Source organism: Halichondria panicea, chromosome 11, assembly GCF_963675165.1.
Source record: "Halichondria panicea chromosome 11, odHalPani1.1, whole genome shotgun sequence".
In the NCBI taxonomy this organism is placed as follows: Eukaryota; Metazoa; Porifera; class Demospongiae; order Suberitida; family Halichondriidae; genus Halichondria; species Halichondria panicea.
Genome location: NC_087387.1, coordinates 3,644,811 through 3,669,397, shown reverse-complemented (window position 1 = coordinate 3,669,397; position 24,587 = coordinate 3,644,811). Strand labels below are relative to the sequence as shown.

The 24,587-nt window shown below is 43.8% G+C and overlaps 2 protein-coding genes and 1 non-coding gene across 4 annotated transcripts; 2 read left to right on the top strand and 1 right to left on the bottom strand.

Moving 5' to 3' along the window:
- Positions 1-2: 2 nt before the first annotated feature.
- On the bottom strand, positions 3-11,223 carry LOC135343658 (collagen alpha-1(I) chain-like; the record flags this gene model as incomplete). 2 transcript variants are annotated; one of them, XM_064540627.1, is given in 27 exon segments in its annotated part: positions 3-53; positions 264-317; positions 383-436; positions 629-772; positions 1,026-1,241; positions 1,473-1,526; positions 1,651-1,695; positions 1,809-1,907; positions 2,103-2,318; positions 2,500-2,598; positions 2,791-2,844; positions 2,951-3,049; positions 3,251-3,295; positions 3,401-3,454; positions 4,104-4,148; positions 4,418-4,624; positions 4,787-4,840; positions 4,981-5,088; positions 5,341-5,454; positions 5,582-5,638; positions 5,753-5,806; positions 5,983-6,012; positions 6,272-6,319; positions 6,464-9,175; positions 10,576-10,658; positions 10,995-11,091; positions 11,163-11,214. In XM_064540627.1, coding segments are annotated over 24 exon segments (2,064 nt in total), but the record flags the coding sequence as incomplete, so codon positions are not given.
- A 90-nt stretch (positions 11,224-11,313) lies between these two features.
- LOC135343655 (collagen alpha-1(I) chain-like) lies at positions 11,314-24,384 on the top strand. The gene is made up of 47 exons (XM_064540624.1): positions 11,314-11,512; positions 11,784-11,854; positions 12,501-13,018; positions 13,139-13,309; positions 13,817-13,840; positions 13,947-14,030; positions 14,134-14,187; positions 14,348-14,416; positions 14,486-14,563; positions 14,623-14,676; positions 14,734-14,787; positions 14,943-15,104; positions 15,282-15,380; positions 15,510-15,563; positions 15,624-15,722; positions 15,923-16,021; positions 16,116-16,160; positions 16,220-16,273; positions 16,391-16,435; positions 16,541-16,594; positions 16,654-16,707; positions 16,790-16,843; positions 17,036-17,188; positions 17,417-17,470; positions 17,592-17,636; positions 17,726-17,779; positions 18,018-18,252; positions 18,569-18,747; positions 18,871-18,978; positions 19,302-19,409; positions 19,585-19,638; positions 19,740-19,847; positions 19,987-20,040; positions 20,171-20,224; positions 20,351-20,566; positions 20,968-21,129; positions 21,326-21,433; positions 21,640-21,693; positions 21,813-21,866; positions 21,971-22,132; positions 22,313-22,384; positions 22,480-22,515; positions 22,601-22,660; positions 22,767-22,977; positions 23,156-23,304; positions 23,564-23,725; positions 23,959-24,384. Exons 1-47 carry the CDS (start codon positions 11,508-11,510, stop codon positions 24,082-24,084), a joined length of 4,779 nt encoding a protein of 1,592 aa, XP_064396694.1. The 5' UTR covers positions 11,314-11,507; the 3' UTR covers positions 24,085-24,384.
- Positions 22,994-23,066, top strand: Trnaa-agc (transfer RNA alanine (anticodon AGC)). Its single transcript has one exon. It is a non-coding gene; the product is annotated as a tRNA-Ala (tRNA).
- Positions 24,385-24,587: the final 203 nt, after the last annotated feature.

Sequence of the window (24,587 nt, the reverse complement as noted above, 5' to 3'; positions counted from 1 at the left end):
ATGAGGCCAGTAGCACCCTGCTCTCCAGAGGGACCACGGGGACCGCGACTTCCCTGAGATACGAGGAGAAAAAATAATAATTATGAGTACACGATCATTATGTAGGTTGAAGAAACTGAAATGAAATACTCAGCTACAGATTATGCTTTGTTAGATTTTATCATTAGGTAAAATTAAGTAGGAGTAAGTGAAGTGCTGGTTTCTAATCTCAGATAATGCGTATACATATATACATGTAGCTAGAGGAGCTATTGCACACTCACAGCTGGTCCTGGTGTTCCAGAGTTGCCAGCGTGACCATCTACTCCACTTGGGCCCTGCACAAGAAATGAGAGAGGTAATTTCATATATCATGTGATACTCACATGACCGGACAACTCACAGTAGGTCCAGATGGTCCAGGGTGTCCGGGGTTACCTCTCTCTCCTTCATCTCCCTACAAACACAAACATAGTGTAAGCAAGCTCACAACATTTGTGCAAGTTTATTAAGAATGCTCAGCAATAATAATTATTGTATAACTTTACTTGACACACACATACGTACATTGACTGTAGATTGAGGCATGTCATAGAGCAAGACTGTATATATATAAACTCTCACAGATACGTTAGTCACACCAACTCACCACTGCACCATCGTCTCCAGATTCTCCTTGTCCTCCCTGAGGTCCGGCACGACCAACTTCTCCGGGGAAGCCAGGTTCTCCCTGAGATCCGGGGTGTCCTTTGTCTCCCTCCTCTCCTTGTACACCTTTGCCTCCTTGGGCACCCTGGGGGAAGGGAAGAGAGTGTGAGCATATGCATGCATCTTACTGACACAGCAGAGGAGTGCATAGTGTATCCATCTATTGTGCTTGTGGTCACCCTAGCTAGATATGTAGGTCACCCTCTACAAAACAGTAATAGGTCAAGTTTCAACCTGACGCTAGCTATATAAGTAGGTCACCCACTATAATACAGTCAGGTTATAATAGGTCAATTACGTAGCATATGTTTCAATGTGACGTTAGCTATGTAGCTTACAGCTGGTCCAGGAGGTCCTTCAGCTCCAGTCATACCGGCGGATCCGATATCACCCTGATCTCCAGCGGGTCCTGAGGGTCCGGGTAGTCCTTTGTCTCCTTCTGGTCCCTTCACACCGTCTGGGCCCTTAGGGCCGGGAGCTCCCCTCTCTCCGGAGGGACCAGCTTGACCAGGCTCACCAGGCAGACCTGGAATACCGTCCTCACCAGCTTCTCCCTGGTGGGGGTGGGGGTGGGGTTTAATAAAGTGACAATGAGAAATCATGTACTGATTTTTCCCATGAGTACATGTATAATTATAGAGACATCAACTCTTTCGTACAATATTATTATACGTACATTAGGATTTTAGGATTAAAAGGATTCGACAAGTAAAGCATATTGAATAATAGCGTTAGGTCTATACGTTTTGTGAAGGCTCCGGTTAAAAATTAACCAATAGACTCACTCTAGCTCCAGATGGTCCTTGTACTCCAGCTGATCCAGCGGGTCCGGGGTGTCCCTATGGAGATGGGTAGCAACGGGTAATGTAAGCGGTCGAGTGAATAACGTATGAATTCACACCGCGTAGCTGATACAATTATTACACTAGGATGAAAATGGTTATAGTTGCTATAGTGACTTACTGTGTTTCCGAGTGGTCCTTGGTCTCCATCGGGACCGGGTCTTCCCTGTAACAGAAAAAATTCTCAACACAGTACAAAATATTCAATGACATCATGTGCACAAAATTTCACACAACATGCTATTAATTAAAAGCTCCCTCGTATGATACGAGACTCACAGGTGCTCCGTTGAGTCCTGCTCGTCCTTGTCGTCCAGTTCTTCCGTCAGCACCAGGTGCTCCACTGAACCCAGGCAGACCCGGGGCTCCGTCAACACCCTGTGGGTGTGGGGAGGGGGTGTTGTAAGGGTGTGCGTGTGATGTGTGTGTGGGGGATGTACTGGTATGCACAAATTATGATACTCTAGCTCTCTTAGCTCATTCTATTCAGGAGTTAAATGTCTGTTGGGGATTATATACATGAAATAAGGAAATTATCATTATTACTAATTCAACACATTTCCATTGACTCACATGTGATCCAGTAGCTCCAGGTGCTCCACGAGATCCTGTGGCTCCAGCGTGTCCCTTGGCACCAGCTCTGCCGGTGAGACCTGGGATACCAGGCTTGCCAGCAGGTCCCTTCTCTCCGACTGGTCCCACTGGGCCTGGGGATCCAGCTGGTCCAGTGTCTCCTTGGGAACCTTCTTTGCCAGCTGGTCCAGGCTCTCCTTGGTGTCCTTTCACTCCCTACACAAAATACAAGTGTTCAAACATTGAGAGATACTTGTGCAAAAATCAACACTTTACTGTCACTACATATCTATAATACACTAGGAATTTGATTTTATAACTAAGAGTAAAAGTAACTCCTCTAGATAAGCTTCAGAATAATATCAAACCCTCCTCAATGGCCATACTCTGTACTCACATCCTCTCCAGGGTGACCACCGTCTCCGGGGGAACCGGGCTTTCCCTTGGGTCCTCGTGCACCTGCCTCACCATCAGTTCCAGCATCTCCTCCTGCACCCTGCACACACACACACAAGGATCACAATTACTACTTGTCTCTCACAACAGCACTCTGAAAGCACATTCAACTAGCTCTCGGCTTTGCAAGGAGGTTTAGCTAGTTATAGGCTGGACAACAATCTAGCAGAGCACAAGCATGCCTCTTTATATGAACTACTACATGCATACAGCTGTATTCTAGGTGGCTCACCTGAGCTCCAGGGATACCAGGATATCCGATAGGTCCATGTGGTCCATCCTCACCCTGCGTACAATACAATACAAACCATCAATCAAATGGAGTACCCATGCCAGAAATAAGAATGTTACTATGTATAAGATGTTGCACACGTGACAGTGTGTATACTTGCCTGTGGTCCAACCTCTCCAGGGATACCAGGACCTCCGTCACGCCCTGGGGCTCCGTCAAGTCCGGGGTTGCCATCGGCTCCATCACGTCCGGGAGCTCCCTGAAACGCACACACACAAAAACATTAATTGACAATCTCTATTTAATCTCAAATACTAAACTACAAGAAAGCAGTGTGTAACAGAAATCCTGGCTAGCATTTAAATACAAGAGTCCACAATATTTATATACGGTCACTATAATTATTATTCGTACAATGCAAATCGTGGAATCGCTACAGCCTATAGTTATCACAACTCACAGTGTCTCCAGCATCTCCGGGGCCTCCAGGTGCACCAATATGTCCCTAAAACAAGCACAGATGGACGTCGTTAAGCATGCAAATATTCGTGCTATACAGAGTGTCTATAACTGTCTATGCGTAGTATTATTTATGAGTTATAGTACTTACGGGTACTCCTCGTTTGCCCTCTGAACCGTGGGGTCCAGGCTTTCCAACACTGCCCTGTGTGGTGTAAGGGGTACATGTATGTATAAAGCACATTTCAAGTCAGCTGTAACTATAAGCACACATTTAAATACATACCCTCTGTTCACACAGGCGTTTAAACACATACCCTCTGTTCACACAAACACATACGCTCTGTTCACACACAAACATACATACACTCTGTTCACACACAAACACATACCCTCTGTTCACACAAGTACACACACACATACCCTCTGTTCACACACAAGCACTCAAACACATACCCTTCTGTTCACACTCAAACACATACCCTCTGTTCACACTAGCTTAGACTAAGCTCATCCTCATGCAACCACACCAACAGCAGACAAGCTCTATGAACAAAGAGCCCATTGTCCTATTGTGTGCCACTCCAAAAGATGTTTAGACTTCCTCTAACTACAAACTTTAGGTGGACCTACCCAAGGCAGACACAACACTCAACACACATATGTGCTTGAGAACAAAGGACTGACAGTTATTGACACAAGAGAAATGCCACACCCCACAACAGTGCTAAACATACAATGTATAGCTTCCTTGAGTAGCTGGCTTCAAGGAATTGTACATACATACTCATGAAGAATACTCCTTTTCTCTTATCAGCCATTTGTTAAAGTTACATTCATCTCTTTTCACACACCTTCTCTCCTTTTGGTCCCACGGGTCCTCTTGGGCCAGCAGGTCCCTACAATAGCAGAAGAGATACAGAATTGAAGTCAACAGCACTGCCACTAGATACATGAATCACTAGCTCTGCCTGCATTGTACTTAGTCAGGCAGACTAGCTTCACCCTTTAGGTGGTAGGCACTTGATCTATTCTCAACTGACCATTCCTACATACTATTGATAGTTTAGAAACTATCCAGTAAACCATCTACATCTTAGCTTGCACAGGCTCAGTACATTTAGAGGTACTTGGAATACAAGAATGGCATGTGCTGTACACAACTTACGGGATGTCCATCAGGTCCAGCTGGTCCGGTCTCTCCCTTACCACCTGGTAGTCCAGGGCCACCGTCTGTACCCACATCTCCAGTGGGTCCCTTACGTCCTTTCTCTCCTTGGGGTCCGCGGGGACCAGGACCTCCAGGTCCTCCGTTGGGTCCAGTGGCTCCCTGGATGCCAGCCGGGCCTTTGAAACCAGCTGGTCCACCACGACCCTATAGAGTAAGTATCGAATACTAAATACTGAACATTGTAACACTGATTACCACACATGCATCAAACACTAACAAACGTGGAAATTGATAGATGTTAAATTATATCTTCTAGATATTCAAGAATCAATAGTACTCGTGTCATCTTGCAGCTGGACAACTTACTCGTCGTCCTACAGGTCCGCCAGGTCCTCTAGGTCCAGGTGCTCCAATCTCTCCCTACATCAATTCATGACTATTATGACAAAGGTTTTCGAATGCACCAATGCATGTCATCGTAAAATAAACTGACACAAAATTGTTTTTTAAACTGTAAGTACTCATTATGTTTTGCTATTGTACATGTGATGAGAACGTACAGTCTCCCCTGAATGTCCAGGGACGCCGGGGTGTCCTGGTTTGCCGTAGAGTCCCTTCATTCCTTGTGGTCCCTTTCCTCCCTTGGGTCCGGGGTGACCCATATCTCCCTGTGTGCGTGGGGGGGGGGGGAGGTGGTGGGGTAATCAGTCAATCACTCAAGGTTTCAATGCACAGTATAATAGCTAGCAATAAATAATAGCTTCGGAAACTCTAACTTTAGCGTCACTGCTAATCTTCAACAAGATTCTACTAGCAAGTGAAGTAACGGCCATAGCCACCTAGCTACCAACTAGCAGAGCCTCTCACTCGGTTATATATAATTAAGAGAACAATGGAAACGGTCCTAACCGACAACTTACTCTAATTCCAGATGGTCCAGGCACTCCGGGTGCACCAGTGGCACCAACGTCACCCTTCACTCCAGTAAGGTGGGGGGCTGGGCCCTTGGGGTCAAAGTAACCAGGGGGCAAGATCTGCGACAACAACGACAACATTTGATTTGAGGTGTACAATCTGAAGTTATATTGAGTCATTGTGCACGAGCGCGCACGCGTGTGTGTGTGGGTTTGGGTGTGTGTGGGTGTGTGTGTGTGTGCTCACAGCGGGGGGTCCAGGTGGTCCCTCTGGTCCGGATGGTCCAGGAGGTCCAGTGTCACCCTACATACATGAAAATGATTATACTTAACAAATACAAGTCATCTACGTACGTACGATTATAATTGTAATTCTATAATTATTGCAAGCTAAACAAAGAATCATGAGATTGCTTACGTCTGGTCCAGTGTTTCCATCAGGTCCATCATCACCGTCGGAACCAGGTATGCCCTGAGGGATCACAAAACACATGAATTTAAAAACCCTGAGGGATCACACGACAAATGTATTATGATTTCCTCATGAGACTCGTGTGATTATCCCAACAGAAATGCACTACACATTAATTACTGAATTATAGTATTAATAATTATATACTATTATCCTACACTACTCAAGTTACTCACAGGTGGTCCAGGAGGGCCGGGTGGACCGGGCTGCAGGGAGGGAGAGGAGAGGGGGATCGTAATATGGTACAGGAGAATTACACATGTAGTCATGCAATTTACAATTAAATTGAATGTACAATTCGTGCTAAAAAATTAATGGGAGAAGATAACTACAAGCCATAATGAAACAGGCACAGTATTAACATGCAATAAATGTAGATACAATAATTAATGAACAAGGAAATTAAACTACAAGCTCATACAAGCAATATGCACAAACTACTGCAAAAACACAACTGATACTTACTGGTCCAGTTGGGTCGGGTGTGATTCCGGGAGGGCCTGGGGGGCCAATCTGCATCGAACAAAACGTAATTAGTATTATATTATCAGCACTTAGCGTTCACATGCATGTACACATTTACATGCAGTACCTTAAGATTCGTTATGCATGCATGCACAAGCTCAATCAATATACATCAATGCTACAAAAACTCACCACTGCCACAGAACTATACACAAGGCTGCAGACAACAGCTAACAAGAGCGCCACTCTGGCCATGCTAACAGCTTCTCTGTACTGCCAACAAACTCAAAGTGAAAACTCAGAGAACAACTTCTCTTCTTATACTATACTAGTACCTAGTCAATGCCTCGTGCAAAGGCCTAACTGAGGTAGAGCTAGAGAGTTAGGAGTGGAAATAGCTGGTCTTTGCTACAGCTGAGTCTCGTTGTAGCTCTCCTAGCTATAACAAGATGTACAGCTCTTAGCTTGCACTGCAAGATAAATGAGCAACTATTGACAACAGGAAGATAAAACCCACCAAGCCCTGCCTAGCGGAGCAGGTCAGACAATGGACGCAGGGACAGCCAACAATGAACACACACAAAGGAAGCAGTTCAGACATATTATTCTGCATGGTGTTGTCTAGTAATGGTATGTTGTGATTGCCAGAGGGAAGGGTGGAGCCAGTGTTGCCAAGGACAGAGAGAACACACTAGAGCAATCGTTGTGTCTTTGCTGCAAGAATTGTATCGGCTAGCTCTCAGGAATGTACTGCTAGAGCATTGTTGGCATTGTAATTGATTCGCCTTACTAGTGTGGGTATGTGTATAGGGTGAAGCCATTGTGGGTTCTATGTGTGCACACAATAAAAATACAACGACAATATTATGGATACTTCCTAGTCTATACAATGACTAATCTATACACACCAAGTGCATGTGTATTGTGATATGGTCTTATTGTCTCTTATTGACCACGTACTGGACGATTGTTCTAATGCACAATAGGCCCTCACAATAGTCTGAGTGGGTGGGGCTCAGTGACAACGGTGCTATATAAAAAAGCTCGGTTGAAGCCAAGCGTTGAATCTTGCATCGATCGATTTGCATGCTGCATAACTTTGCATTAATCTGTATGAAGCTGCATGCTGTATCAGGAGTGCATGCACTCATGGCTGCATGTTATAGGCTCTCAATAATGAATGTCTCAAGGATGAGAACCAGTACACAACAGTGACAACTGACTGTACCAATTCGCAAGCAAAATGCAAGTCTGAGCTAGAAAGCTATAGCTAGTCTAGAGTTGTTATCTGTATAGCCAGCTCAGATGCATGGTAATTGTGATATGGGTAAGGATCACCAAGTAAAAGTTAGCAATTGCACTTGGTCTGTAGTGTACTGTTACAGACAGCTGCATGTAAGATACCATACAGCGGATAATTTCCGGGGGGCAAAACATTCGCGGTTGAGCTAGTCACTTCGTGGATAATATTTTCGTGGTTTCTGTTTGCACTGCAGGTAAAGGTCGGCAAGGTCACTTCATTCGTGGGTAAAATATTCGTGGTCAGAGCTTCAACCACTAATATTTTGCCCCATGAAAATTACCAGCTACACGGTTCATAACTCATGGTTTAGTGTTTATAAATTCAATTCTGAAAGTCACATACATTTTCGATACTGTTCTCAGATGGTGTGTCCAAAACAACAAAACATCAATTTCAGGCCCGGCCGTTTTGGACGAAAAACTATGCTCTGTTACAAAACTACGTAGATCTGTTACAAATGTGCAAGTTCAGCTAGCCACACTCACTCCGCTGTTTTCGAATTTACTGAAAACTGGGTGAAGAAATCGACTAAAATCACTCTATCGGATGGAATGTTCATTAAACTCAAGTGGACCTGTTTCCCTCTACTTCCCTCTACTTATCATAGCCCATTAGGGAAATCAGTTCCCAGAATGTTCATTTTAATGAAATAGCTCACTTAAAATATCGGTAGGTGTCCAATGGTATCAATTAACAGGTAGCTAGATATGTTTGTAAGAAGAAGAGGGCATCAAACTCACATCTACCCTACCAAACTTCATATCCAGAGGCAGGATATACTATAAATAGAATCCAGTAGTGTGCAAAAGTCAAGCATTCCACCCACGTGGAATGTCTAAAAATAGTAACAGTATGAAGTTTGCTGAGTGTGAGAATAGCCTGAGTTGCATGCCCTCTTCTGTATATACCTGTAGTACTATAGTGCTGCATGGATATATGCGAGCACAAAATTACGCAGTTGGCCAATTGAAAACGTTATGCGATAATTATATATTTATGTGATAAACATAATTATAAATGCCCTGAATTCATTGTGGATTGTACAGGCCTCGAATTAATTGTGCGATACAAAAGGTATGCGATATGATAGCCGCTCGCAATTAATGTTTTTAGTATCACGCATTAATTTCTAGCACTATGGTACCAGGTACCATAGTATAATTATCTGTACATGTAGATACCCATTAAGTGCCCTTAAGCAATCACAGGATCCTATCGGCATGTTGTAAAAGGAGGAATGCGGAATGAAATAGAATATGGAACGGAGTATGGAACAAAAAAAGAAAACATGCAGATGATGCTTTGGTATCATCAATGTTATATTTGGGAGATGAACGGCCATACCATAGATTATAGCCGGCATGGTCTAAGGCCGAAAAATGACAACTTATGGCTTCAAAGAAATTTTGGATTGAAACACATCATTTGAAAGGTCTCTTTTTGTCTCTCACATTTGGATCAACGGTGATAAATTAAAGTTAGCTATATGCATGGCTGTTGAAAAATGTTAACTAAAGTCCCCCCTCCCTCAGTTTGATCAACGGTTCAGGGACTTCTTCAGCTGCCATAACTTGAATTCCGTGGATACAATATTCTGAATGCTGAAGAAGGAGACAGTTCAATACGGACCCCTATAGTTAAATATTCCATTCTGGAATGTTTAAAATTTTATGCAGCACTTCAAATTCCGAACACGCCGGCGCAACGTCGGCACATGCTCTTCGTGTACGCCATTCCACATTCTGAGTTATAGATACCGTAAGCTTTCAGAAATCGTTGAACGGTTCAAATTGTCCATTCAGACCCAAAGATAATCCTGGCTGATTACATGTAAGGGTCACATGACACACCAACTTCATTAAGCAACAAGGTGTTAATCAGAGGAGGTACGACATCCGCGTGTCTTTAACACATACATTCTGAACTTTGACCTAAGGAATGTGTGTCTAAAACGTTTCCTTTGACACGTGGATGTCGTACCTCCTCTGGGTGTTAATGACTGTTGATTAATTATTCCAAACTCCAAACTAAGGCTAGGCGGTAGTCCATTCCTAGTACATGTCTGGGCCGTACGTGTGCATGGATAATTATTGATGTGCCACTAGCATGAATTCAAAAGCAGCAATGTAACCACAGGAGGTTTGACAAGGTCAAAAGGTCATTAATGAATTGATCATGATCGAAACCTGATGCTCTTCATTGATATGTACCCCAGATCTTTGATAAGTCTCTTAATTCTAGTATGACAATAATTATGCTAACAATCAATCATGATACCGTATAGTGGGTAATTTTCGTGGGATAAAATATTCGTTATTTAAAACTATTTTTATGAACTGTGAGCTACGACGATAATAAATCGAAAGTAACATGAGCCAAATACAAATGCCAAATGTCTGAATCAACAGTTCCTCTCGTACTGAGTTGAATTACTATTGACAAGCTGCTACTAGTTGGGCGTGACCCGACCTGCCATTAAGAAAAGAGTTTAGGTTTCAAGCTAATGCCAGGATTTGTCTTGCTGCATTATGCAACACGCTGGATAGCAGCTATGAATATTATTAATTCTGAAGTGGGTGTTAACCAATTTTACCTTGCTTGCGTTTTGCGCAACCAGTCATGACATCGACCACATTAGAAATGCTGTGATCTGATTGGACTGCAACTGCAGCAAAGACAAATCCTGACATTCGTTTGAAACCCAATCTCCTCTAACGGAAGGTTGGTCCATGCCCAATTAAACTGCTACCGTAGATACCAGTATCAATAATATGGCTGCCACGTGGCAGAGACATAGCCTCAAAGTTCACTGAGACTACTAGCTATTGAGCAGCTTCTATTGTACTGAAGATGGGCTGTAGGGAGGCCACTATTTGAGGCCACTATTTGAGTGCAGCTTTTTATACTAAGAGCGACCTCTGATCAAGTATGTATACCCTCGAAATATACCCGCTATACGGTAAGCATGAATGTGAATCAACGACGCTGTTTGATAACTCACATAATAATGGTTCCCATGCAGCTACATAATCAACCACGAGATTGACAGCTTGTCTCCTTCAGCAAACCAACAGTCAAACGAGCCTGTACGCCCAAAAAAAACATAATTTAATACCAAAATGGTAATAATTATAAGAAAGGGGGTAAATTCAGCACTGCATATAAGTATGTACGTATGCGCCTGAATGACTACATTGCATCACTGATATATAGTTTGCTGAATGTCTAAATTTGTTTGCCCTATGTGATAGAAAACGTGGCACAAATTTGTTATATTTGTGTACATGTTCAGTGAAGGCGTGCTTCCATTTCTAGTACCTAATTTAACAAACGTATAAGGGGACAGCTGGTTAAGTACGCTTGGCTGGGAATGAGAACATGTACACATACAGAAAAAGTGTGATACAAAGTACAGCCTACAACATGGCTGTCACTGTAAACGTGAACAGAAGGGTGCTGCCATTCCATGGCTGACAACGAGCTAGCTAGCCAAGGTGTGTCCTATTGTGTGCCTGACCTGCAGAGAAAAGAGAAAGAAATGAAATACCTTGATATAAAAGACACATTATAGTACAAAAGAGCACTCACACAGCGCCGCTCCACACATGGCCCGATTCCATTCCGCAATGATCCGTCCCACAGCAAGGAATGCATCTTTGTTCCCACATAATGTACCTATTGTTAATTGTGTTAGTGCCATACCAGCGCAGCGCCCTTCGTGCAAATGGCCTCTTTCTGCAAGCCACAGTTGGCTAGCCAACGTGGAAGCAATAACGGAACCTGCTCTTGCACCCTTGCAAGCCTTTGTGGACGGTTCCCTGCAAATTTTCAAAGCTAGTCCAAGTTTCTGTTTGCACTGACAGAGTTGTAGACAGCCAGCCGTGCTCCTGCAGCTTTTTTGAGTGTAGCAGAACTGTCATCGGATATGCAAAGATGAGGTGAGTGCATGAGGCATATTACGATGAATATGCTAAAATAAATATTTAGCAGCTAGATCTATATATGCACAATCTCCATGCAGTGCAGTATAGACATAATAATTATGGTTGCCGGCATACGTGTATTATAGGTGGATGCTGGTGAGAAAGTTGTGATTTAGACATGCTTTCATACTGTCACCCAGTAACTCAGTGTATACCTCATGAACGTGCATGCAGACACATAATTTATTATACATAATTATGCTCAATCATGCGTGCACTACGGCAGGTCTGTGCTCTACCTATTAACTGTGTTGGTTCTATCAGCCTCAAGGGCTCATGGGCAGTGTGTTGTAAACGGTAAGTGCAGCACATGCACGATTCGCCTATGTATAGACAACCCTATAGTATCTGATCTCTGTCTGCATGTACAAGAATTTACATGCATATTTAACTAGGGGTACACATGGTACACGGTCCTCACTCTAGTTCATTTGCCATTTGCGTGGCTTAATATAACGCCATTCAAATGAATGTAAATATGTGTAATGATTGTCCTAATGTGCCACAAAAGAAAGCTAGGTTTGTGTATTCAATAAACACAGTGTAGAACTACTTGTTGTGAGATCAGAAGTGGTCCAGTTTAGATGGAAGCGCTAGGGGTATAGAGAAGCAGCTAGCTGGAGACATACATCTATTTGTGTAATGATCGTTTTGTGGCGGATCGTCGCTGTATATAAAAACCTTCAGAACAGCCGTGCAGAGCTTCACCGTGGAATGATAAGTCGTTCAGAAAGTCTTGTAGAGTACCTGTACTGAGTTTAGAGCGAAACCGCTGGAGTATAGAGAGAAGCTGGAGCAAGTTTTTAACCCTTGATCGACCAACCACCACCACCACTACCACGGTTGATCTCTCGATTGAACCCAATTATAGCCTCGCTTCGCTGAATTATGTACAACAACTGTATATCTTCAAGAATTCAAACATATTTTTATTCACTCACAGATTACTATCGCTTGAGTGTTTCTGATGCCGGAGATGGTCGAGAGACATCTGTTGGAGCGTTGTGTCCAAACCCCCCGAGAAATGACCTGACAAGGCAGTATGTCGACGGTGTTGGTGATATTGGTCCCCGTGTCTTTTTTTCTGCACTTACAGAAGATTTAGTAAACTTCAATAGTCCATTTTGCCTGGCATTCACCATGCTAACCACCAACTCATCGAATTCGGCACCACTAATGTCGATCGTTAGCGCGTCCTCTGCAGAACCCGTGTTTTCAGTCGTTATTGATAGTAATGGTGTGACCCTAACTCTCGGTACGTCCAGCGTTACTTTTCCTGCTCCACAGTTTGCAGACGGTAACTCACAACAGCTGCAGATTTGTACTGATGGCACTATGGCAACTCTTTATTCTAACTGTGGGAGCCTAGGCAGCCTTCCATTCTCTGGATCCAGTACTGCTGATTTTAACAACGCTATTTTGTTCGTATTGAGGAGTGTCACTACCGAAGATGTTTTTGAGGTAAGTGTCTCGTATCTTGCTTTGTACATTAAAATCATGCACGATATAAGGAGGAGTTGAGTCAATTGTAGTCATTACATGTATACAAAAATAGATCACGAATTGTCACTTTTTTTGCAGGGAAGAGTACAACAATTGTATGTAGTGCAGTGTCCTAATACTGCTCAACAAAGCATAGCCAATGGTCAGTGTGCCGTTCTTCCAAGAGATTGTACTCAAGCCACTCAGAATATTGATCAAACCTTTGCTGCAATTGGTCAAATTACTACTCCTACTGTAGCTCCTCCTACGGTAAGAAGTTGTATCCCATATCAATTATGACATATACTGTAAGATCTCGATTTAAGACAACCCTCCAAATATGCGACACTCTTGAGCTCAGGCAATTTTTTGACCTCTAAAAGCAGCGACAGCTGCGATGAAAATTAATGTCGCGTCCTAAATAGAGGTAAATGAGAGCCATACCCTAGCCTCGATTCTAGCCCACTAGAAAACATGTTTTTTATGCGGCCTGAAATCGAGGAGGCAAATAGACTAGGTGGAATTATCTCCAATTAGATACAACCATCTGAATATGCGACACAAGGACTTCAACACAATTTTTCAATCTCTGGAATCGTAATTATTTAAGAGTGTTGCCTTAAATCGAAGTATTACAGTAGTCAATGAACATGTGCTTATGATATATAATTATGTTGCAGGTATAAGGATATACATGTCAATTTGTGTCAGTCATAGTACATGACTGTATAATAATACGTAGTGTATAATGTTTCACATATAACTTTCTTTTTACAGGGTATTGTATTTCCTGTGAAAGGGGTGAGTCAAAAAACGATTATGCAATTATACTATTACTTGCATAGTTATGCTAAGTGTAGTTAATAGCAATATCGTTATTTCATTCAATGTATTTTGTGAATTTCAGGAGAAAGGAGAAAGGGGAGAACCTGGTGAATCCGTATTTGGACCTCCAGGTGTTCCAGGAGGGCAGGGGGGTGATGGACGTGCGGTAAGCATCATATCAGCAAAATTAATCACGATAGTTCAGCGTTGAACTGAGAATTTTATTTGTACCACTGCTATGAAACCCAGCAATTTTCATCTCCCTCCAGGGCCGAAGAGGACCTCCTGGTGTGCCCGGCGTATCTGGAAAGAAAGGACCAAGGGTGAGAGAAAATAGTAGCATTGCAAGCAAAACAGTTGGTGTGTGTAAACAGTCCCAGCATTCCGTGCTGTGAAGTGTACAGTACTTATAATTATACGGTATAGGAATGTAATTGTTAAACTATACATAACTTGTAACATTGTTAACTCATGCGTTTATAGGGAGATCCCGGTCTCCCTGGACTGCCTGGTGTGCAAGGACCACCTGGACCACCCGGACAAGCATTCTATGTAAGACAATCAGTCATGTAAACTACATACAAACTGTGTTTACTACTCGCGCTACACATAATAATGCAGCTTGATGGCGGCCCGGAAGCCGACGGTGCTGGTAACGGAGGAGACCCTTACAAAGGACCTATTGCCACCTGTACACCTGTGAGTTAAAAAATAATAGCAACTTGCCATTTCAAGTCTGTGACTACCACGTGATTCAGGGAGAAGTTGGACCTCGTGGCCCACCTGGCCCTCAGGGACCAAGAGGACCACACGTAAGTAGAGCTTAAGTCAATTAAGAGCAATTTTTGATATTGTCTTGTCCGATACAGGGAAGTGATGGCTCAGAAGGAGCTCAGGGAACACCTGGAGATAGAGGACCACCAGTAAGTATACTCACACAGCTAACTGTTTTGCATGGGAATCATTCTGAAATTCAGCTGTTTTGTGCAAAAAATGCAACCACAGAGCTTTCAGACGCTAGCGATTTCACTTCTAATTTGTCGTAGTACAACATTAGTGTAATTTATTTGTCTTGTAGGGGTCTGTAGGAGCCACTGGCCCACCTGGACCAAGAGGTAACGATGGGGAGAGAGGTTCACCCGGATCCCCCGGTCAGCATGGACCTAGAGGACCCTCTGGGGAGAAGGGAGACCATGGACTTTCTGGACAACAAGGATTTCAGGGAGAAAAGGGACCAACTGTGAGTTTGGGAGAAAATCACCAGGAGCTATGAGAAATGGCTTTGAAACAACTTTGTACATGCCCAATTGACAAAATAGTTTTATAAGGTGTACGTCGTACATGCACTTTTTTGATTGTACTACTGCAAATAAACTTTCACACTAGTGCCATTTGTGATACTATGTTCCCTGTACAGGGTCAACCCGGCCCTCGTGGAATAGCTGGTAAAGACGGAGATGACGGAGAAGGTGGTCAGCCTGGAGACCCTGGAGAGCTCGGACCATCGGGAAATCCTGTAAGTCATTGCTATATAAGATTGCAATCATTGCAATACACATGCAGTGCATTTTATAGTTGTATATCATCACGGACCTCTAATCTTGTGTGGCATGTCTCGGTATATATGATTCTCTTTTCTTTGTAGGGACCACAAGGACCACAGGGATCTCCCGGAGAGAACGGACCACCTGGACCACCTGTAAGTTTTTTCGAGTGTTCGTTGTCACATAAAAATCATGTGATCTGTTTCCTTATTTAGGGTCCAACTGGAGTGACTGGCGAGTCTGGTGGCAAGGGATCGAGAGGTCCCCCCGGATCCCATGGCTTCCCTGGACAGAGGGGGCAAGCTGGATCACCCGTAAGTTAAAATCGTTAAAATAACGAAAGTAGTGTAGTACAATAGTTGGCTTGACATATCGCTATTTTGCTTACAAGCATCGTATAAACTGTTTTGAGCTCGAGTCAGCAACATAATTCACCTTTTCGGTTTTGGGCATAAATTTTAACTACATGTATAGTTAAACTGTGAGTGTGTTGATCACTGTACTGCCTGTTTAGGGTCGCGATGGAGTACCTGGAGCTCAAGGGCCCCAAGGCTCTGACGGTGCCTCAGGTGCTAATGGAGACGTCGGACCCACAGGACCAGAAGGACCACCAGTAAGTGGTGCAGTTTTTCTATTTATCTTTTTACAGTAGGAAACAGCACCACGCATAACGAAGTACAATGTATGTGATTGATTGATTTATATAGGGCCACTCTGGTTCTGAAGGACCCTCTGGACAGAAGGGAGTCTCTGTAAGTCTAACATTAGCAGAATGTTGATACATGTTACAACTTTTTTTATTCATTCTTAGGGTACACCTGGACCACCCGGACCACCAGGACAACCTGGATCGCAAGGAGAACAAGTGAGTGCACATTGCAGACACACACACACACACCCTCACATACATCACACATGACACACACCACACAATGCTTGAACCTTTTGCCACATTCTTGAACCTATCTCTCAATTCCCATAGGGAGACTTTGGACCAATCGGTTCTGCCGGATCAAAAGGAGAGAGGGTAAGTTAAATATAATTATTATCATGCACTCAATAAATTATTATGGATGTTATTTACCAAACTAAGCCATCACGTGTACACAATAATACCTATTTATGCACGTAGGGTCACGATGGACTCCCAGGAGCGAGAGGACCACCAGGAGATCAAGGACCAATTGTAAGTCGCACCCTCCCATCATCTGTTGGCATCCGTTAACATTACTTTTTGTCATCTAGGGTTTGGTTGGACCAGCAGGTACTGCCGGACATGACGGAGATGATGGCCCACAGGTAGGCTCACATGGCTATCACATGACTATACTGCACACATCATTTAAGACATGCACTTCAATGCCTGTTTGTTTGTTTGTAGGGATCCCCTGGTCTCTCTGGTAACGAAGGTAGCCAGGGACAACCTGGACAACGGGTAAGTGGATATTATAAACTATATGCAGTTGTGCACTATTATAATAGTAAGCAATTCTGCACTTTTATATGTTCTGTAAAAACAAAACAGTACAAATTTGAACAGGATCGAGCTCATTTTAAAGTTCAAGAGATATAACATTCAGAGCTTATAGACACTGATCACACAACTTTCTTTGCTTCCTCCTCCCAGGGTCCACAAGGATCACGTGGTTTAAACGGATATCCTGGTTCTGCTGGAGCCAAGGGTAACGCTGGCAACCCTGGTAGTAGGGGATTGTCTGGACCTAAGGGAAAGAGGGGAACACCTGGCTTCCCCGGAGAATCAGGAATAACTGGATCTAGAGTGAGTGATGCAGTTATTTTGTGGACCTTATTATCAAAAGGTTGCCTAGCTATTTAGAGAGTGGCCACAATGTACAGGTTTAGAATCCACTAACATGCATATGCTATATGTAATATATTTTCAGCTGATACACACGATATCGATGTATATAATACAGCGTATAGTACTTTAAAAGTGCGTTGGACGAAAGGTGTACATTGTACTGAATGTACTTTTATATCCCCTCAGGGATCAATTGGAGCTCGTGGATTACCTGGAGCACCTGGAAGAACTGGCGTCAAGGTAACAAAACACACACACACACACACACACACACTATTTATTTTCCTTTCTGAATATAAAAATTATGTCACTAGCTACGTATATCATTCAGCTAACCCTTATCCTAACTTTTCCCCTGTAGGGAGACAGAGGAGGCGAGGGACCATCAGGAGCTCCTGGTGACCCGGTGAGTCAATCAATACTCACTTCTTACCAGATGGTCTTCACTGTTTTCGTCAGATGTTAGTTTAACAATGTTGTTGTTTCTTGCTATAGGGTTTTGTTGGAGAGCCTGGAGTGAGAGGATCCTCTGGACCAACTGGAGAAGCTGTAAGTTATAAGCAATTTCTAGTACTACTACAGATTGATACCTGTCTGAAAAATGTGTGAACTTTCGAAGGGAAAGAGTGGGAAAGAAAGGAGGAAAGGAGGAAATATTGGGAGATAGTGCATGCGGGAGAAAGGGAAAAGAGTGGCGGATAGTATAGGCAAGAAAGGAGGAGGGAAAACAAATTTATTCTGTTCAGTTTTGTAGATTGCATATACTTCACTTGTAACAATCCATTAGGGATCTCCCGGGTCTGATGGTGCTCCTGGGTTCCCTGGTGCACCTGGTGAGCCAGGCCAGCCTGGAACAGACGGTACCCCCGGTATCACTGGCACAAGGGGAGAGAAAGGAGATTCCGGAGATAGAGGACCTTCCGGCGACTCCGGGGTACCTGGAGTGCCTGGGGCACGAGGAGAAGTTGGTACACCTGGAGCAGACGGCCGAGATGGAGAGTCTGGACCTACAGGAGCAGCAGGTATTGACCTTTACTAAAAGTCCAAAAGAGAGAGAGTATCGAACAAGCGCATTACCTTGCATCGGAAAGTAACGTGACTTCCTGCTTGTTAACTGACCAATCTGAGCACCTGGAGCCGCCACTTGCCTCGAGGCAGCAATAATCAAATTATCAATTGATCTCAAGTGTTCAGACAGGATGTCACGTTACTTTCCGAATACATCTGATGCACAGTATGCATGAGTTCGACTCATTATGGACTCTTGCTAAAAGATTATTGATAGCAAATAAAAATGGTAGTGAAATTATTCCTAAAGTGTGATTCTCCACTCAACAGGATTGCCTGGCCCAACCGGCCCTCAGGGCGAGCGTGGCCCCAGGGGAGAGCAGGGAATTAGAGGATCACAAGGAGATATCGGACCCCAGGGTCCATCTGGACAGGCTGGCTCTAACGGCAACCCAGGAGCAGGTGGTCCCCCTGGTCTGCCAGGACCTCCAGGATCAGCTGGAAATCCAGTGAGTGAATGATTTGCGTCTGGTTCCATGATTTTGTTTATAGTTAGCTGATTTATTACTACGCAACCGTAACAATCTTACTAGTGTATGATATGATTCACTGCTTTTTGTCCTTGTTTCCAGGGTAACCCCGGATCATCTGGTCAGCCCGGTCAGTCTGGTTCTCCTGGCGAGCCTGGAGAGAGAGGAGATCGTGGAGACCCTGGCGATGATGGACAACCTGGAGTCTCTGTGAGTACCATAATAGTTATGATGATGAGTATCATTGTGTCAAGAAGTTTATTAGAACCACTGAGGATGTCCACCATAATTATTATATAACACAACTCCTCTATAAAACTAAACTACATGGAATGCTTACTCTCTCTGTTTCTAGCTATAATTTCTTGTCGTGGGCTGTCATTACAAATACTTGATTTTGCATTACACATGGGTTGTACTTCCAACTAGAACAGTACAGCACAAAAACTGTAACTTTTTGCTAGCTGTTTGCAGTGTTGCTATAATGAATGTTGCTTTGTCATTGATATGTACTTCCTGAATGCCATGTGCAGGGACCTACTGGTGCTGCTGGGGACCCCGGAGATCAAGGTCCCGAGGGGCCTAAAGGAGAGGACGGCCCGGCAGGACAACAAGGAGCAGCTGGAGGGAGAGGAGAACCCGTGAGTACTCAACTGTAAAACTATTTGCACCTCACGAGTTTCTCTGCAACGAGCCAAAGAATATTGCCTCAGATCCATTATAATTATGCCTCAGTGGCCCCTGTCAGTAATTACTTATTTTCTTGATGTAGTTCAGTTTTTTTAAGTTTACGCGCACCCACACACACACACACAGGGTGCATCAGGAGAGAGAGGACAACCCGGAGCTCCAGGAGCTGACGGATCACCTGTAAGTATCTTCAGTGAGCGATTTTCTCTCTTTTTAAAAATTATACGTCATTTCTCGTAATTATTAATTGACTATGAGATCACGTGATTGACTGTGTGCAGGGTGACCGTGGTGACGCAGGTTCAAACGGTGCTAAGGGAGACAATGGTAACAAAGGAGATCGAGGCTCTCGTGGCTTCAATGGACAGGACGGACAACCTGGAGCGTTCGTAAGTATTTCAAAAGCATGGAGCACTTACTTAGAAATTGGCACATGTATAATTATGTATGTGTGTAGAATTATAAACCGGTACACATGATTTATATAACTGTTATTTTATTAGTCATGTGACTGTGTTTGTTGCCTAGGGAGCCCCTGGAGAGCGTGGTGAGAAGGGAGAGACTGGAGACAGAGGACTACTGGTACGTTTGGTTGTACTTATTTATCTAACACGATGTATGTAAATGTTTTCGATGATTGCCTCAAGGCGTAGTCGCATGAGGAACACGGTAAATTAACAAAAGTGCTTACAAGTATTTTCTCACACTGTAGGGAGCCCAAGGTTCCCCCGGTCTACAAGGACCAAGAGGACCACCTGGAGACACAGTAAGCAGGGTTGGGTCCAGTATGTAGCAGTAAATGCTAATTATAATCCATGGCAATGTGTCAGTGTTTTAAAATAACTCCCGTGCTCGATTTTGACATTTGTATCTGTTATTCCCCCCCTAACAGGGTCCAGCTGGCGTTGCCGGTCCATCTGGCTCTCCTGGTGTGAGAGGATCTAAGGGAGATCAAGGTCAAAACGGACCACAAGGTCCTGCTGGAACACCTGGAGATAAGGGAGACGGAGGACAGCCCGGATCATCTGGACCCCCCGGAACACCCGGCCCCCCTGGTTCCCCTGGAGACCCCGGAGCATCCGGTCTGCCCGGAGAGACTGGCCCACCAGTAAGAACACTTCTTTTAGTTCATCGACGAATATATCGTATAGCTGGTCATTTTCGTGGTGCAAAATATTCGTGGTTTTCATGGTTAAAGCTCTGACCACGAACATTTTACCCACGAATGAAGTGACCTTGCCTACCTTTACCTGGCTCCAACCACAAATATTACCCACGAAATGTCTCAATATTGTTGAACCACGAATGTTTTGTCCCCCGAAAATTACCCGCTATACAGTACTGCACCAGCATTACGCATTACTAGAGTTTAGTGGCATGCAGCTATAGTGTCTGCAGCAAAAAATGCAGTGGTAATTATTATATTTATTAATAACAACATAAAAGTCACTCTTTCAGAATTCCTACAATGCATGCATTCATTCCCACTGTCCCTCCTCCACACTACAGGGTCAAGTTGGAGCCCCAGGATCCTCAGGCCCTCAGGGACCAGCTGGCGGTCCCGGTGCTGACGGTGCAGACGGAGAGGATGGTGTCAACGGTTCCCCCGGAGCTACAGGAAATACCGGACCAGCTGGTCCAATTGGCCCCCCTGGAGACCCAGGACCCCCCGTAAGTACAATAAAACTGCAAGTTTCCAAAATTCAGCTCGTTTAGCCAAAATCTGTAGCTGTATTTATCGTGATGAGTATAAATAGTGTTCCATTTATCTGTGCAACCTAATGTGTGCATGCATATAATGATGTGTGTACATGCATAGTTTGTATAGCTATCACCACGACAATACAACCCACACACATACACACAGGGACCCCCTGGCCCTACTGGTACCCTCGGACCCAAGGGCTCACAGGGAGAGAAGGGAGCACAAGGCACAGTCGGTATCAGGGGTCAACAAGGACCCGCTGGATCACAAGTGAGCACACTTTTTGAATTACTTGCCTATTGAAAGGAAAATATATACACTGTATTATATATTATGGTAGACCCTCTAAAAAGTGGAAGCTTGACAGTTGTAACTAGATGCATAGCTTTGCATAAAAAAGCTGGACAATCTTCTATTTGAGCTCTTCCCCTTGCCCATATTCATAAACTGTGAACTATGAATATCCTTGTTTCCAGGGAGAGCCAGGACCCGTCGGATCATCTGGACCCCCTGGTGCTGTTGGATCTACTGTAAGTCCATGGCTACTTATTGTTATAATTATATCCATAGTTCAATTAATACTGCTATATATCGATCCTTGTTGGTATGTATGTACGTAGGTGTTTACTGATATTTCTGTCTCATGTAGGGTGAAGTTGGTCTTCCTGGTAATGATGGTCCAGCTGGAGAAGTCGGACCACCTGTAAGTTGATTAATCCAGTCATCTACAACGCCATAGCAAACCTTTATTTAGCTGTGGTTTGAGGTACATACATGCTAATTACAGTTGGCTGTTTTCCTGTACAGGGTGCACCAGGTTCTTCCGGAGCTCAAGGTTCGCTGGGAGAGAAGGGAGAGCAAGGGCCTCGAGGCAACAAGGGGCCTCAGGGAGACAGGGGAGACACAGGAGACAGTGGTGCTATTGGCAGATCAGGACCCCCAGGACCAGCTGGCCCCAAGGGAAACAGAGTGAGGAGAATTAATTGCAGCTTATAATTTCACTTTTGGATACTACTTTGCGAGTACATGCAAAAATTCAATTTGCTTAGAATGCGAAACAAAGCAAACTACAATGTTGTAAATTGCGTAGCTTTAGTTTTATATTGTGAAATATGTTTGACTAATGCTTAATTTTGTCTGTATTGCTAGGGAGACACTGGCCCAAATGGTGTGGACGGAACACACGGCCCATCAGGTCCCCCCGGATTGCAAGGACCAAGAGTAAGAGAACAAAGCCACCGTTGCATCTCACACTTTATACCGTCTCAATATTTATCAATATACAAGTCATTAACATAATTCTTTTTGACCTGTAGGGAGAGAAGGGAGACATTGGAGTACCTGGACCGAATGTAAGTTATTTCAGCTGTTTTATACGCACGTACATACGTCGATGTGTGAGTGCATGGTGTTATCTTGTTGTCGTTTGTTGCCCAGGGTCCAAAAGGAGAGAGAGGACCACCAGGACAATCCATTTCATACCCTGTTGGATCTGATGTAAGTTACCACAACTAACTAGTAATACAGCAACAACCAATAAGTATTGTACTATATCAGAGCAAAATAGTTTTACTGTGTGATAATTATTTTTCCCACCACACAGACCGCTCCTCCTGTCGACCTGAAGAAGGGAACGTTCTACCTCAGCAATAAAAACCCAGACAAGTTAGTCCATGAAGGCATCTTTACCGTCTTCAACGAGATCGATCTTGTCAAGAACGAGCTCAACGCAATGCTCAGACCCAACGGTAGCCAACAAGCTCCGGCACGAAGCTGTCACGACCTCTTCTTGTGTAATCCACAACTCAAAGAAGGTGAGTGCATGTGACTGGGGGATTAGCTCAAATGGTAGAGCGCTCGCTTAGCATGCGAGAGGTACCGGGATCGATACCCGGATTCTCCATTTTTGTCTTAACTTTTTCACGAAGCTATATTATTTTTATGCACGGTTATTTGGAAGACTGGATGATAGTGACTTTCTAATGATCTCAGGGTACTACTGGATTGACCCCAACCTCGGCAGTCCATCAGATGCTGTGCAGCTGTACTGTATGAAGCCCGGCTGCTCGTGTCTCGACTGCAAGTCCACCAGCCAGCAGTCAGGCAACAAGGGACAAATGTTCAGCGAGCAGGGAGAACAGGTGGGCATGGCAACACTAGACAGCGTGCACTATCCTCCCTTTAGACTATAACTTGTTCATGAAAGTTTATTGAAGGATAATGACAGTTTCATCTGTTTCCACCATATTTTTGCGCATGATGACCTCATCTTCTTTCCCCAACTGACAAAATATTGGAGAGAACTAATGATGTTACTTAACTGATGCAAACCCAATTAAACACTTCCTCCTCCAAAACTCATTTCCCCATCATTATACCCCCCCTCTCTACCCCCTGCAGCTCTCCTGTCCTGTCACAACCAGTCAGCTTGTGCTTCTGAGGCTATTAAGCAGCTATGCCCACCAGGTGTTCTCGCTGCAATACTCCACCCCCTCTAAAGACCTACAGCTGATCTCCGCCACTGGGGAAGTATTCACTAGCGAGCACATCACAATCGATCAAGTGAGTTGCCCAAGTGATGAATGCATGCTGTCTTAAGACACACAAGTACTGCCTCCGGCCCACCCTTACAGGAAGCTACACGAAATTATCCTTCCTACATTTAACAGCTGCTCTTCTAATTCACTGTAGACTAGAAACCTCGTGTGTTTTCTGTAATTACAAGCTCCACTTGCTGTCGCCCACACACTCACATATCTTTACTTTCACACCACCCATGCACACACCACCCACAGTTAAGCACAAGGACAGACCTGAAAATGGAAGGAGACCCAGAACTGTTCCCATTGGACGACTTTGTAGCACATGAAGACAAGTTTGGATTTGAACTAGGCCGTGCCTGTTTCTGCGACAAACCTTAAAAAGAGACTCATATGTTCACTCTTCTACATCATGACACTATGTATTAGTCTAGGGTGCAGTTTAAAGGTTTAGAATTCTGTTTTCTGTGTAACTATAGTTCCTTTGTTTGTATCTTTTTGAGTGTTATAAGTGTCAGTGCATGTATAGGGAAACGTCCGTATGTGCGCCAACCCAGAACTAATTCTAAACTGTATAATATACGACTATTCAACATATTTTGAAACTGTACACTTTAATTGCTCAAGTTTTGTTGTGCGTCACTTCTCGATCTGTTCTTATATGATTTTATCGAGTATTAACACTTTAGAAGTATACAAGTTAAGGTACTGGTGGGTTTGTAATCATTAAAACCTAATTAGCTATGCTGAAAAGCCTGGAATCGAGGCTAAGTATAATAATTATAGTCAATATAAAATTATTTTGAAACTGTACACTCAAGTTTACTTGTGCGTCACTTCTCAATCTGCCGATTTTATCGAGTATTAACATTAATTTGCAGTAC

Bases quoted from the DNA above. Each gene is read 5' to 3' on its own strand.
- LOC135343655 (XM_064540624.1), top strand. The intron at 14,417-14,485 runs GTAAGACAATCA...ATAATAATGCAG, and splicing joins CACCCGGACAAGCATTCTAT to CTTGATGGCGGCCCGGAAGC. The intron at 21,867-21,970 runs GTAAGTTGATTA...TTTCCTGTACAG, and splicing joins CTGGAGAAGTCGGACCACCT to GGTGCACCAGGTTCTTCCGG.